This window comes from Epinephelus fuscoguttatus, linkage group LG19, assembly GCF_011397635.1.
Source record: "Epinephelus fuscoguttatus linkage group LG19, E.fuscoguttatus.final_Chr_v1".
Lineage (NCBI taxonomy): Eukaryota > Metazoa > Chordata > Actinopteri > Perciformes > Serranidae > Epinephelus > Epinephelus fuscoguttatus.
Genome location: NC_064770.1, coordinates 170,949 through 186,386, shown reverse-complemented (window position 1 = coordinate 186,386; position 15,438 = coordinate 170,949). Strand labels below are relative to the sequence as shown.

Below are 15,438 nucleotides of genomic sequence, written 5' to 3'. Positions count from 1 at the left end.
CAACTCTTCAGAGCGGATTGTGACCAGGAACCTTCCGGCAAAACTAAAGGTGCAGGTATCTGTTTTTACACTAACAGTGGCTGGTGTAATGATGTGGCAGTGATCCAGCAGCACAGCTCTCATGATCTGGAATCTTATTTCATCAACTGCAAACCTGTTTACCCCCCCCGTGAGTTTGCTTCATTCATTCTGGTCGGTGTTTACATCCCACCACAGGCCAATGTGTAGGAGGCACAGCGCACGCTCACCGACCAGATACTGTGTGTGGAGTGGGTTTACCCAGACTCCTTAGTTATTGTCCTTGGCAACTTTAACAAAGGTAACCTCATCCATGAACTCCCCAAATACAAACAGTTCATAAAATGTCCAGCCAGAGAGAAAAATATCCTGGATCACTGTTACACAACTGTCAACAACACCTATCACACTTTCCCCTGCGCTGCACTGGGCCACTCTAACCACGTCACTGTCCACCTCATTCCCTCATACAGGCAGAAGTTAAAGCTTTGTAAACCTGTTGTGAGGTCATCTAAGAAGTGGAGCAGTGATGCTGTGGAGGAAAGGCGTGTTTGGACACCACTGGCTGTGATGTTTTCAGGACCGCCACCAATAGTCTGGATGAGTACACAGAGGCTGTGACATCATACATCAGCTTCTGTGAAGACTGTATACCATCACGCATCACAGTGAGGTATAACAATTACAAACCCTGGTTTAGTCCTAAACTCAGACGGCTGAGGCGACTGAAGAAAGAGGTGTTCAGGAGTGGGGACAAGGAGAGGTTTAAAGAGTCAAAGTACAGGTTTAGCAAGGTGGTGAGGGAAGCTAAACAGCTGTATGCTGAGAAACTACAAGACTAGTTCTCAACCAATGACTCTGCTTCTGTCTGGAAGGGGCTCAGACAGACTACAAACTACAAACCTACCCCCCTCCCCCGACTATGTCAATGACCTGCGCCTAGCCAATGACCTGAACGACTTTAACTGTCGATTTGAAAGACAATGGGACAGTCCGGACACCATCCCCCGCGACCACCAGCTCCAACCCACCAGCATCACCTCCTCCACCTCAGCAGGGGCCTGCCGCCCCCCTCAACTGCCCGCACCTATGGCCCCCTCCTCCCCCACCACTACTCTCACTTTCCAGGTGAGGGATGTCAACAGGCTCTTTAAGTGGCAGAACACCCGCAAAGCAGCCAGACCAGACTCTGTATCTCCGGGCACCTTGAAGCACTGCCCCTACCTGCTGTCTCCGGTGTTCACCTACATCTTCAACACCTCCCTAGAGACATGCCATGTGCCAGCCTGCTTCAAGACCTCCACCATCATTCCCATCCCAAAAAGCCAAGGACCACAGGACTTAATGACTACAGACCCATCGCCCTGACCTCTGTGGTAATGAAGTCCTTTGAGTGTCTTGTGCTGTCACACCTCAAGGCCATCACCGACCCTATCCTGGACCCCCTGCAGTTCGCCTACAGAACCAACAGGTCTGTAGACAATACTGTCAACATGGCTCTCCACATCACCCTCCAGCATCTGGACTCCCCAGGAACCTACGCCAGGATGCTGTTTGTGGACTTCAGCTCTGCCTTCAATACAATCATCCCAGCTCTGCTACAGGACAAGGTGTCCCAGCTGAGTGTACCTGACTCCACCTGCAGGTGGATCACTGACTTCCTGTCCGACAGGAGGCAGCACGTGAAGCTGGGGAGAGATGTTTCTGACACCCGGACTCTCAACACTGGATCCCCCCAAGGCTGTTCTTTCTCCTTTGCTATTCTCCCTGTACACCAACAGCTGCACCTCCAGTCATCAGTCTGTCAAGCTCCTGAAGTTCACGGACAACACCACCCTCACTGGACTCATCTCTGACGGGGATGAGTCCACGTACAAGTTGAAGATTGACCAGCTGGTGACCTGGTGCAGGCAGAACAACCTGGAGCTCAACGCTCTTAAGACAGTGGAGATGGTTGTAGACTTCAGGAAGAACCCAGCCCCGCCCACCCCCATCACCCTGTATGACTCCCCAGTCGACACTGTGGAGTCATTCCACTTCCTAGGGACCACCATCACCCAGGACCTCAAGTTGTTTGGCACAACACCCACAGTTCCTCCTTCCCCCACATTTCAAAACCTTCATTTGTTGTTCACTTATTTAATCAAAGATTGTAAATAAATACTTTTTTTTGACTGCCACACATCCGCCTTGAGTTCTGTCTTTATTGGTTGTCAGCGTTATTGTTTCTGTTTGCTTCTTGTAAAGAGAAACGTAACAACTGGGGGCTCGTCCGGGATCTCTTCCTGTTTTTCCTTCTGACAATCAGTAGGAAGTTACTCATGGTGTTTGTTTGGCATGTGATTGACAATGAGTTTCAACTTGCAAGACTTTGTTGACAATCCCTCGTTTGAAAAGATTGATGTGTGTCGCAAGGATGATTTATTGTGTATTGCAGCACACTTTAACATTCCTGTTCAAAAGTACGGTCTTAAGAAAGAAATCAACAAACAGGTCCTAGAAAAGTTGGTTGATTTAAATGTCCTTATTCCTGCCCAGCCTGTGGCTGAGGTTTCAGCTAATGATGTCCATTCTACTACATCAGGTGTTTCGTCTCAAAGTATAGAGGAGCCAGCCGCACTAGTCTCACCTCCTGCAGACCAGGCTGGGACACCTGCTCCTGCTACTTCACCTCGTTTTGACCTTTTCTCTCCTCCACAGTCTCAGGAGTTCAGTCTGGATTCTAAGCTCAGGGTTCACTTAACCCGCCTTCAGCTGAAGGCCCAGGAAAAGGAGTTGGTGCGTAAAGCAGAGTATGATCTCTGCCTACAGGTACGAAATTTAGAAATTGAAGCTGAGAAAGAAGTAAAACTAAAGCAACTTGAGGTTGAAGCTCTGAAAATCTCCTCCAGTCATTCGTTAAACATGTATGACAGGTCTACATCTTTTCAAACAGTATCCAGTAAACAAGGTTTTGATGTGAGTAAAAATATTTCTTTGTCAGCTTGTTCTATTGGAAGACTTGAAAGGCTCTTTGCCAGAGAAAGTGGTAATGTTTCTGAATGAAAAGAAAGTGTCTTCATTATCCAAGGCTGCTGTCCTTGCAGATGAGTTTGTGTTAACCCATAAAAATGTGTTTGTATCTTCCCCTCGATCTGACAGAACCTCTGTTTCACGTCCCACAAGGCTTGATTCTGGCCGTGTGGCCCCTGAAAAGGCCAAAGGACCCCACAGGAGATCCGTGAGTGTTTCTATTGTCACAAAAGAGGTCATGTCATTGCTGACTGTCTGTCATTGAAACGAAAACAGCAGTTACCCTCAGTTCCTCAGTAAAAGGAAGTAAGTTTGATTAAAACGGTTCCAACACTTGTTATTGAACAGTCTGAGAGCGTTAATGATAAACCTGATCCTTGTTTCAGACCTTTTATTTCAGAAGGTTTTGTCTCATTGACTGGAAACTCAAAAGACCATAAAGTAGTCACCATACTGAGAGACTCAGCTGGTTCTCAGTCAATCATTAAGGAAGGCATTTTACCTGTGTCACCTAAGACCTCATGTCAGTCCAGTGTATTAGTCCGGGGAGTCGGAATGGTTAATGTACTTGCGCCACTACACAGAATCCATCTTCAGTGTCCTCTACTTAGTGGGTGGTTCGACGTTGCAGTTCTCCCTGACTTGCCTGTTGCTGATGTTGATTTCCTCCTTGGTAATGATATTGCTGGAGGATAGGTGAGTCCAACTCCAGTGATAGTGGATGTCCCTGTTGTAACTGACACTGCTGGTGACAGCCAGGAATCTCCTGAGATTGTTCCTGTTTGTGCAGTCACAATGGCTCAGACAAAGAAATATGGACCTGACCTGTCTGACTCTTTCCTCTTTGCAGACCGGCTGATGCTGAAACTCCAGAGTCTAAGGATCAGTCACTGTTTCAACCTAACTGTGAGCCATCTGGTTTCTCAAGTACCAAGGCAGTGAAGCTGCTGGCCACAAGAGATGAGTTTATTGCAGCCAAGCAGAGTGATAAAACACTAAAAAATTGTTTATCTTCTGTTCTTAGTATTGAGGAGGCAAGGAGAAATAAGGTGGCCTTCCTCATAGACCATGGATTGCTGACTCGCCGTTGGAGCGGTAATTGGAGAGGTGGGGACTGGAATGCGACCTACCAAGTTGTGGTCCCAACGGCATATCATTCTCAAGTACTGTCTCTGGCTCATGACAATCCGTGGGCTGGACATCTGGGTGTTACGAAGGCTTATGACAGAGTCCTTAGACATTTCTTCTGGCCAGGACTCAAGTCTGATGTGGTGCGCCATTGCCGCTCATGTCATGTGTGTCAGATAACTGGCAAACCAAACAAAGTGGTTCCTCCTGCCCCACTCTGTCCCATACCCGTGATGGGTGAGCCATTTGAAAGAGTGATTGTTGACTGTGTGGGACCATTGCCAAAGACCAAATTCGGCAACCAGTTTCTTCTGACTGTTATGTGTGTTTCCACTAGGTTCCCAGAGGCTGTTCCGCTACGGAAGATCACAGCTCCGGTTGTCAGTAAGGCACTTGTGAAATTTTTTACAATGTTTGGTCTTCCTAAGATGGTTCAGACTGATCAGGGTACCAATTTCACATCCCGAGTGTTTTCCCAGGTATTGAAAACCTTAGGCATTAAGTATGTAACTTCAAGCCCATATCATCCTGAAAGCCAGGGGGCACTAGAAAGGTTTCATCAGACCATGAAGTCCATGCTCAGGAAACACTGTTTTGAGTCTCAAAAGGACTGGGATGATGCTGTGTCATTTGTTTTGTTTGCTGCTCGTGAAGCTATACAGGAGTCACTCGGTTTTAGCCCTGCCGAACTGGTGTTTGGCCATGAGGTTCGTGGCCCCTTAAAACTTCTAAAAGAACAGCTTTTCTCTCCAGAAGAGAGGAAAGTCCATAGCATCCCTGAGTATGTTAGAAAACTCAGAACTCGTCTTCAGAGCGCCTGCTCTTTGGCCAAAGACTCTCTATCCTCTTCTCAGGTAAAAATGAAGCAACACTATGACCAGAAACCGCCCACTCGTTTCAACCTGGTGACAAGGTTTTGATTCGTTCTCCTATCCCTGGTTCTGCTTTATCTGCAAAATTTTCTGGTCCCTATGTTGTGGAGAAGAAAGTCAGTGACACTAACTTTGTCTGACCGCAGACGGCGAAACAGAATGTGTCATGTGAACATGATGAAGCCATACTTCACACCAGAGGATGGAAGTGGAACGTCTGTAGTCCCAGAGGTAAAAGACGTTGTTTCACCAGTAGCTGTTTTCTCAACAGTGAGCTCCGCTGAAGAGGATGGACTGGTTATGCGCAATGCCACACCACAGGGGGTAAAACTGAAGAATTCTGAGCTGCTTTCTGATCTGTCCCACTTTTTGGCTCACCTTCCTGATGATCATCGTGGTGATGTTGAGAAACTAGTTTCTGATTTCCCATGCTTGTTTGATGATATTCCCTCTCAAACTAATGTCATTACTCATGACATTGTCCTAACTAACCCAAGATCCATCAAACAGCATGCCTACCGGGTCTCTAGCTCCTTGTTTGTTCTCTCTCTTGCTTTGCATACTAGGAAGGCTTGTGGTGGGGAGGTAGGGCTGAGGTAAGGCTGGGGTACCCTGTACATTCTGCACACACATAGAAAGTAATTGTTACTCCACTAGGTTATGGGTTATGGTCACTTTTGTAGATAAGGTAGTCAGGCCTTTTGTTTTCTTTTCCTTTCTACACAGAAAGCGCTGAGCTAGGCCCTATTTTGTTGTTCTTTGTTTCTTTTGTTTATCACAACCCCCACAGTTCCTCCTTCCCCCACATTTCAAAACCTTCATTTGTTGTTCACTCATTTAATCAAAGATTGTAAATAAATCCTTTTTTGACTGCCACACATCCGCCTTGAGTTCTGTCTTCATTGGTTGTCAGCGTTATTGTTTCTGTTTGCTTCTTGTAAAGAGAAACGTAAAACTAATATAGGAGCTAACCAACCTTTCCATTCTCTCCATAACAGATATTGGAATTTCATAAACTGACAGTGGCCACATTAACCTAGGATATAGCCCAAACTGCAAACACCACAACTTTCCTGGAAGTTCTGGCAACTCTATACAATCCTTCAGCCACATCTAAATTTCACCACTTGTTCCTCATCATTCAAGTCCACATTGTACCACCTACCTAAGGTCTTTACTGACTTTTCCCTTATTGTTGGGATTTCCTCATCAGCTATGACAAACTTCCTATCACTTAACCTCCCTCTACGTATTGAGATGCTTCTGGACTTACTTGGCTTGATCTTCATGCTGGCCCACTTGAGGTTCTTATTTACCCTCTCCAGTAGCCTCTTTGTACATGGCATTGTTGTGGTCACCAGTGTCATGTCATCCATGTAAGCCCTAACTGGTGGAAGATGCACCCCGTTCTGCCGTCTCTTCCCACCTACCACCAACTTGAAAGCCCTCCTAATGGAGGGATATCCGGTGGAAGACCTACTATCCTATTCTTCTCTAAATCTGAATATGTATTTCTCAAATATTTTTCAACCCCTAGCCTTGCTGCTTAAGATGCCCTCCCTTTTCCTGGCTAAACAATCCTTTAACAAACTTAAAAGGGTCCCTGAAAAAAGCTGACCTTACAAATTCCTTCTTCCTCTTCTTTTTCCTGAGATGCTCTGCCCTTTTATGAGCTGCTAGCCTGCTTCTCAACTCCTCTTGCAACACATTAAGTCCCTCCCTTTTTTCTTCTGTAGCCTTTTTCCACTGCTTTCTTAACTGTCTCCTTTCCTTTACTAACTTCTCTATTTCTCTTTGCCGCCTAGACTTACCTGACTGTACCCTCTCACCCCTCTTTCTCTCATGCACCCCAAACTTCTCTGCACCATATGAGTAAAATATATCTCCCATCTTTTCTAAGTCAATCACTAAGTCCTTTGTCTTGCTGGCGTTGATGTGAAGACAGTTGACCTCACACCAGTCCGTGATGACCCCCCTGTACTCCAGATCATTCCCCTCTGACACACGCCCAACAATGGCTGTATCATCAAAGAATTTCTGAAGGTGGCAGCTGTCCATGTTGTATCTGAAGTGGGGTTGGCATGATACTAAAATTTCAAACTCGATATCGATACCCAGGAAAATATTCAATACTCGATACCACTTTCGATACAGCAGCAAAAAATTAAGAGGCATGTCATTTTTTAAATAAAGATCAGAACAGTAACATCAGTGATAAATAAATAAATAAATAAATAACAACCAGAAACAAGATCTGTCCATACAAATGTATTTATCTACAGCCCTGTTTATTTTCTGTGCTTCTGGTGAATTGGCACCATATTTTCGTTGCTGATCAAATAGAGTTGGTAGTTTAGGCTCAGGATGCTCCTGTTTCTACCTCACTATGTGATCAGAGAACCAGGGGTGATGGGAGAAACCAAACGTTTTTTTAGCTTCAATCTGTGACTTTACAGTTAACATAACTTTTCAGACACACATAATTGTGTTGTCCTGTTAAACTAACATTGTCTATTAATGTTACAGACGGGCATGACTGATAAAGTTTTCTGCTTAGCTCCCACATTAACGTTAGAAGTTATATTTTAGTTTGATGCTGGCGACACCAGCTGCTAGTGAGGAGAGGGGCCGTGCCTGCCGTCTGCAGCATGCTGTGTTCACTTGACTAAATATTTCCAAAGTGAGCTTTTTCCTTTATCATTTTTGACCAAAACTGGCTGCTCTGATCCTCCTGCAGCTGCGCTGGCCATATTACAGCAACAGAAATGTGTGCATGCATGCACAGCGACGACAACAAGCCGGGTTGCAGTGAGGGCTCTGTGCCTGTCAGACACTGCCTGCACAGCGCGTGTCCGTCGGACCCGTTGCGCGCACCCGACAGGTGCTAAGGTGGCGTGCACTGTTAGTATCGATACTTTTGTAAATTAGTCTTGTATCCGGATACAGCATTTGAGTATCGATACTTTTGACAACCCTAATCTGAACTCCGATGTGTAAAGGGTGAACAGCGCTCTAAAGAGGCTCCTGTGGAGCCTCTGTGCTGCAGACTACCACATCAGACACACAGTCAAGGAGCCTCACATAGTGTGGTCTGCTGGTGAGGGGGGGTGATGGTCCACGCAGCCAGGTGGCGGTCGACTCCAGCTCCTTCCAGCTTCCCCCTGAGCAAAGATGGCTGTATTGTACTGAAAGCACTGGAAAGGTCAAAAACATGACTCGCAGCACTTCCAGCGTTCTCCAGGTGAGACAGTGATCAGTGGAGCAGCTGGATGACTGCATCATCCACCCCAATGCCTGTCTGATATGCAAACTGCAGGGGCTCCAGTTCTGTTCTAACCAGGGGTCAGAGGTAGTTCAGTATAATCCTCCCCATGGTTTTCATCAGGTGGGAGGTCAGGGCTACAGGTCTGAAGCAGTTGGGCTCCCTGTGGTGTGCAGTCCTTGGTACAGGAACCACGCAGGAAGTCTTCCACAGGACAGGAACCTTCTCCAGACTGAGGCTGAGAATAAAGATGCGCAGAACCAGCTGACAGAGCTGGACTGCACAGTCCCTCAGCAGTCTGGAGCTGATGCCATCCGGAACAGTAGCCTTCTTCACCTTGATCTTCATGGGCCCCCTCCTCACCTGGTCAGCTGTTATAGAGAGGCTGCAGCTGGGGGTGGGGGGTGACTCCAGCTGAGGAAGATAGGGGGAGGGAGGTGTGAAGTGGAGGGGGTAAAGAGGTGAGGGGAGGGTGCAGCTGATGTCCCTGATGTCCTGAGGGAGGGGGAGGAGGTGTGCCAGAAAGGGTGAGAGGGCCCTGGGTCTGTGCTCTGGTGGGTGGGGGAGGGAGAGGGAGCAGAATCAAGCCTGTTGAAAAACAGGTTCAATTCATTCGCCCACCCCTGGTCTCCGGACTCTGGGCCCCTCCCGCTGTTGTTGTTGTGGTCAGAGATTGTGTTCAGGCCTCTCTACACCTTTCTTACATTGAAGGCACTCCTCCAACTTCCTCCTGTAGCTGTCCTTGCCCCTCCTTAATTCTCTTTTTAGGTCCCTCCTCAGCTCTTCTTTGTCCCCTGATCTAAAAATCCTCTTCTTCTCATTCAGAAGCACTTTCAGATCAGGGGTCACCCATGGCTTGTTGTTGGAGAAGCACCGTACCTTCCTGATTGGTACGGTGTTCTCCACGCAGAAGTTTATGTAGTCTGTGATGCAGTCAGTCAAACTGTCAATGTCTTCCCCATGTGGACTGCACAGCACTCACCAGTCAGTTGTTCCAAAACAGTCCCTCAGTGTCATGCTGTTCTCCTCAGACCATTTCCTCACATACCTAATGGTGGGGATTTCTCTGCTCACCACAGGTATGTAAGCAGGGGACAGATGGACCAGGTTGTGGTCTGAGCGGCCCAATGGGGGGAGGGGGGATGAGCTTTATACATCCTTGATGTTTGCTTACAGCAAGTCCAGTGTTCTGCAGTCCCTGGTGTGGCAGTCCACATACTGTGTGAAAGTGGGGAGGGTGGAGACTGGGGGTGTGATGTTTGGAGCTGAGACACAAAAGTGTGTAAGAGCTCACAGGCTGCTGCAGCATCAGCCGATGGCGGGATGTACACCATTATCGTGATGACTTGTGATAATATATATATTAATATATATATATATATATATATATATATATATATATATATACAGTACAGGCCAAAAGTTTGGACACACCTTCTCATTCAATGCGTTTTCTTTATTTTCATGACTATTTACATTGTAGATTCTCACTGAAGGCATCAAAACTATGAATGAACACATGTGGAGTTATGTACTTAACAAAAAAAGATAAAATAACTGAAAACATGTTTTATATTCTAGTTTCTTCAAAATAGCCACCCTTTGCTCTGATTACTGCTTTGCACACTCTTGGCATTCTCTCCATGAGCTTCAAGAGGTAGTCACCTGAAATGGTTTTCCAACAGTCTTGAAGGAGTTCCCAGAGGTGTTTAGCACTTGTTGGCCCCTTTGCCTTCACTCTGCGGTCTAGCTCACCCCAAACCATCTCGATTGGGTTCAGGTCCGGTGACTGTGGAGGCCAGGTCATCTGCCGCAGCACTCCATCACTCTCCTTCTTGGTCAAATAGCCCTTACACAGCCTGGAGGTGTGTTTGGGGTCATTGTCCTGTTGAAAAATAAATGATCGTCCAACTAGCATAAACCGGATGGGATGGCATGTCGCTGCAGGATGCTGTGGTAGCCATGCTGGTTCAGTGTGCCTTCAATTTTGAATAAATCCCCAGCAGTGTCACCAGCAAAACACCCCCACACCATCACACCTCCTCCTCCATGCTTCACAGTGGGAACCAGGCATGTGGAATCCATCCGTTCACCTTTTCTGCGTCTCACAAAGACACGGCGGTTGGAACCAAAGATCTCAGATTTGGACTCATCAGACCAAAGCACAGATTTCCACTGGTCTAATGTCCATTCCTTGTGTTTCTTGGCCCAAACAAATCTCTTCTGCTTGTTGCCTCTCCTTAGCAGTGGTTTCCTAGCAGCTGTTTGACAATGAAGGCCTGATTCGCGCAGTCTCCTCTTAACAGTTGTTCTAGAGATGAGTCTGCTGCTAGAACTCTGTGTGGCATTCATCTGGTCTCTGATCTGAGCTGCTGTTAACTTGCGATTTCTGAGGCTGGTGACTCGGATGAACTTATCCTCAGAAGCAGAGGTGACTCTTGGTCTTCCTTTCCTGGGTCGGTCCTCATGTGTGCCAGTTTCGTTGTAGCGCTTGATGGTTTTTGCGACTCCACTTGGGGACACATTTAAAGTCCTTGCAATTTTCCGGACTGACTGACCTTCATTTCTTAAAGTAATGATGGCCACTCACTTTTCTTTAGTTAGCTGATTGGTTCTTGCCATAATATGAATTTTAACAGTTGTCCAATAGGGCTGTCGGCTGTGTATTAACCTGACTTCTGCACAACACAACTGATGGTCCCAACCCCATTGATAAAGCAAGAAATTCCACTAATTAACCCTGATAAGGCACACCTGTGAAGTGGAAACCATTTCAGGTGACTACCTCTTGAAGCTCATGGAGAGAATGCCAAGAGTGTGCAAAGCAGTAATCAGAGCAAAGGGTGGCTATTTTGAAGAAACTAGAATATAAAACATGTTTTCAGTTATTTCACCTTTTTTTGTTAAGTACATAACTCCACGTGTTCATTCATAGTTTTGATGCCTTCAGTGAGAATCTACAATGTAAATAGTCATGAAAATAAAGAAAACGTATTGAATGAGAAGGTGTGTCCAAACTTTTGGCCTGTACTGTATATATATATATATATATACTTACAACATATTATACCACAATAGCCATAATTATTATTATATTACTACTTAAATTAATGTTGTTGTAAGCTACTGTCATTACTGTCTATCCTGCATCTCTCTCTGTCTCTGTCCCTCTTTATGTATCATTTTGTCATATGGAACACTGTAAATTTATTATGTTGATTTGTTCTGTACGACATCTGTTGCACATCTGGAAGAGGGATCCCTCCTCAGTTGCTCTTCCTGAGGTTTCTACCATTTTTTTCCCGTTTAAGGGTTTTTTATGGGGAGTTTTTCATTATCCACTGTGAGGGTCAGAGGTATGTCGTATGCTGTAAAGCCCTCTGAGACAAATTGGGCTTTATAAATAAAATTGATTGATTTATTAAAGGGGTGCAAAATGGCAAAACTTTTACAGTGCAGTTATTGAGGCGGTATTTGTACTGAATGTCGGCAGGGCCAGGTGTGATGCACACGGAAAGATAGCTTACTAGATAATGTTGAGTAGCTTGCTAATAAATCCTGCAAAACATGATATTATTGGTACATTTTCTTTTTTCTTATGCTCCATATCTGTCTCTTGACTGACTGCCAGCCGAGCAGCATCTCTCCTGTGGGGCAGTTTGTATGTTTCATGGCCAATATCATACAATATTGGCTGGTTTCAGAGGAGAACAATCCCTGTCTCTCCCACACAAACTTCTTTGCTATTGGTTCAGGCTGCAACTTCACTGGTCAAAGTTCACCAAAGTTAAACTTCAGGCAATGCGAAGATGTGAATTTGCTTTGTTGCTTTGTCAACAGAAGCAAATGTTTTAAGCCCAGTTCAGACCAAAGATTGGCGACAAAAGGAGTTTAAACAGGCAACTACTTGCAATGTGCCGTTCTGCAATGTTGAAAAAAACCTGCCAGTTCACACCATTGCAACTAGATGAGACAGCCTATCATCTCTATGCAACAACTCTCTGTACTTCTGTTCTGATTTTTAGCTTTTCAGGCTTATTTTGTGGCTGAATATAAATTTTATCTTCTTAAAATATGAATGGGGATAATGATGGTGAGATACTGGCTACAGTTGCATTTGTAGTCATGATGAAACTGTGAAAAACAGAAACAAAACAAGCATCAGATGGACTGTAATCATAATAAATATGCCACAATAATATAACTAACCAGTGCCAATTAATCAGTCAGTGAGAATGTGTGTGTGTGTGTGTGTGTGTGTGTGTGTGTGTGTGTGTGTGTGTGTGTAAGCACATACAGTGAGCAGCAACAGTGATCCACCGTTTGACACCGGCACGCTGTGAGGACGGAAACAGAGGGCTCAGCAGGGACGGAGCACCTGCCACAGTAAGTGAACACACCATCTGCGGTCATTTTGACTTGGTCAGCGAACTCCTCGTCCGCTCTTCAGTTTCAATGAGCTCTGAGTCCGTGTACATGCGTGTACTCTGTGTTCAAATAAATACGGGTGGTCATCAAATTGAAATGGCTCATCCAGATCCAGTTGGTCAAAATCTGGTAAAAATTCGGACATGTTTGTTGTGGCAAGTCAAAACACTGGCTGAGGTCGAACAGTCTTTTTTGCTTAGGAAGGTTCCTAACTGAGTGAAATGACGTTAAGTATCTAAGTGGCAGCCATGATAAGAGCTGATCAAATTCTCTCAATTTTAAGGAAAGGTGCTTCAATGCTTCCTTTCTAATCTCCTTTAGCATAGGGTACACTGGACCATCTTTAATGAAAGGAGATAATTCCGTCCCACAAGTCCTTGTGGTGGCAATACTTAAAGCGACCAAGCGCCGCACCATTCACAAATTCAAATGATTAGGAAAGAAAAAGATCAACATGACCGAGAAAGGAAGGAGATCACCATGTAAGTTACCGCATTATTTTAATTTTCCAATTTTCGTGTGAATGAGAAAAAATGGAAATCCACGTGCCTTTCCCGTTTTCGTCTTCAAATGGCTAATTGAAATAGAAATTAAACCAAAACCAGAAGCCGACTTGTTTTTCGCCTTGATTGTTATATCCATATTACCTGCCCCTACTGCATCTCAAAATACTGGCATTGGCTATGCTTATGGCACGCACAGACAGACGGACGGACGGACGGACAGACAGACAGACAGACGTTCTGCTTCTCTGTGCCCCCCCTTTTCTCTCTCAACCCAACCGGTCAAAGCAGATGGCTGCCCACCTACAGCCGGGTTCTGCTCGAGGTTCGAGTTCTTCCTTCCAAGTGCTGCTCATGGGGGAATTGTTGGGTCTCTGTAAATTCAAGAGTATTATCTAGACCTGCTCCTTGTGTAAAGTGCCCTGAGATGACTTTTGTTGTGATTTGGTGCTATATAAATAAAATTGAATTGAACTGAAAAAAATAATAGATAGATAATCAATGAAGTAACGTTGCTGTGCCTCGTGCATAAATGCACGTATAGGCCTAATTGGCCTATCTGGAGATTTAAATAAACAATAAAGTTACTGCTTCCCACTTTTTATTCCCCTGTACAGTGTTTCCCTGCAGAGCTACAGTGGAAGGATCATAACAAAAAATACAAAAGACTGTAACATTAAAAGATATCTGCTTGAGGTTATTAAATACTTGCAATAAATACAGCAGAAACAATAAGCGTGTTTCCCCATAAATTTATACATACACGTAATTTACAAATTTACGCATTTACACACGAGGCACAGCAGCATCACTTTTATTATTATTTTTCACTTTTATTATTAATATTATTATTTATCTATCTATCTGTGCAGTAGGGGCACATAATATTGATATAACAATAAACACAAGTTGGTTACTGGTTGTGGTCTAATTTCTATTCCAATTACCCATTTGAAGAAGAAAATGAAAAAAACACGTGGATTTCCATTATTTTTTTATTCACACAGAAAAACAAAATAATGCATTTAATATTTGTTTATCCTGTTATAAAACAAACAAGTTGAACACAGCTGTGGATGGAGGGGACACGCACCATAACATATGCTCAGTTTGCATCAGTCATTTATTCATTTGAGCGTTGTTGTATTGCCAGTCTTTAGTGATATCATTAATTAATTTTACTATTTGGGAGTCAGATGGGTGAGTGTGGCCAAGCATTCTCAATGTGACAATTTCGTTTCAGTTTCTGGCTGGTAGCCTATAATCCTTTTTTTTATTTCAATTCTGACCTTAGTAATTAAATAATATCTTTCACCGTGTTGTCCACGTTTATATATCCTGCATGAATCAACACGATGAGAACGTAGGGGGCGCATTATCGAAGATGCGCTTTTTGTAGTCCATCTTCAGAAGCAGTAGTTTCACCACAGCAGACCCACTTCAATAACATCCGCCATCGCATCATTACGTAGCCCAGTGTAAGTGCAGTCGGATTCTCTCAGCACCGCAGTTGTCTTTTCTTAAGTCCTTGTGAATTCTCCTTCACATCTTCCCTTGACCTTGCAACGTTTTCCATCGAGGTCAAGGAAAAGTGGTTAGAAAAAGACGATAGGAGGGACTTTTTGACCGCAGCCACTCACTCAGAGAGTGAAAGTCTGGCTCTGAAATCTCACGTCTCACGAGATTTCAGTTGTTGCAGGAAGTTACCACTGGAGTGACCTTACGTATTTTGACGTTGTTTGACGTTGTCTGAGTGCCCTATTATTTAACATAGTATGCGCTCACGGCCAGTCTGAGCTTGAGTCAAGCTCAGACTGGCCAGTTCACACTGCTGCAACTTTTCTCTGCAACATTCTACAACGGTTGTGTCTCGTCACCAATCTTTGGTCTGGTCTGAGTTTTATTCGCTCTTTCCCTAACATTGAATTGAAGTGAACAGAAGGCCAGTATTCGCCAATGTTAACTTCACTCATGTGTGACTGTGCCCTGACTCTGACCTTCCACTGGATGTCTCCGTTGAAGAGCTCAGTTTTGGCGATGTCCACTCGGTTCCAGGCCACAGCTAGTTTCAACTCCTCTGTGTACTCACTGGCATCACTGGACACACGTTTACTAGCTTAACACACAAACACAAACACACACCCACACACACACCCACACACACACACACACACACACAGCAACATTTACACGTACTGTACAACAAATGAGACTG

At 44.9% G+C, this 15,438-nt stretch overlaps 1 protein-coding gene across 2 annotated transcripts in view; it reads right to left on the bottom strand.

Annotated features, from left to right (window-relative positions):
• trpm4a (transient receptor potential cation channel, subfamily M, member 4a) overlaps nt 1-15,438 on the bottom strand; it is a 171,521-nt gene that overhangs the window by 85,886 nt on the left and 70,197 nt on the right. For both annotated transcript variants that reach the window (XR_007447791.1, XM_049560180.1), the window contains exon 10: nt 15,221-15,339. Coding sequence is in view for 1 of the 2 variants with exons in the window: in XM_049560180.1 (XP_049416137.1) it covers nt 15,221-15,339 (119 nt within the window). In the remaining variant the exon portion in view is untranslated. The remainder of the gene's footprint in view (nt 1-15,220; nt 15,340-15,438) is intronic.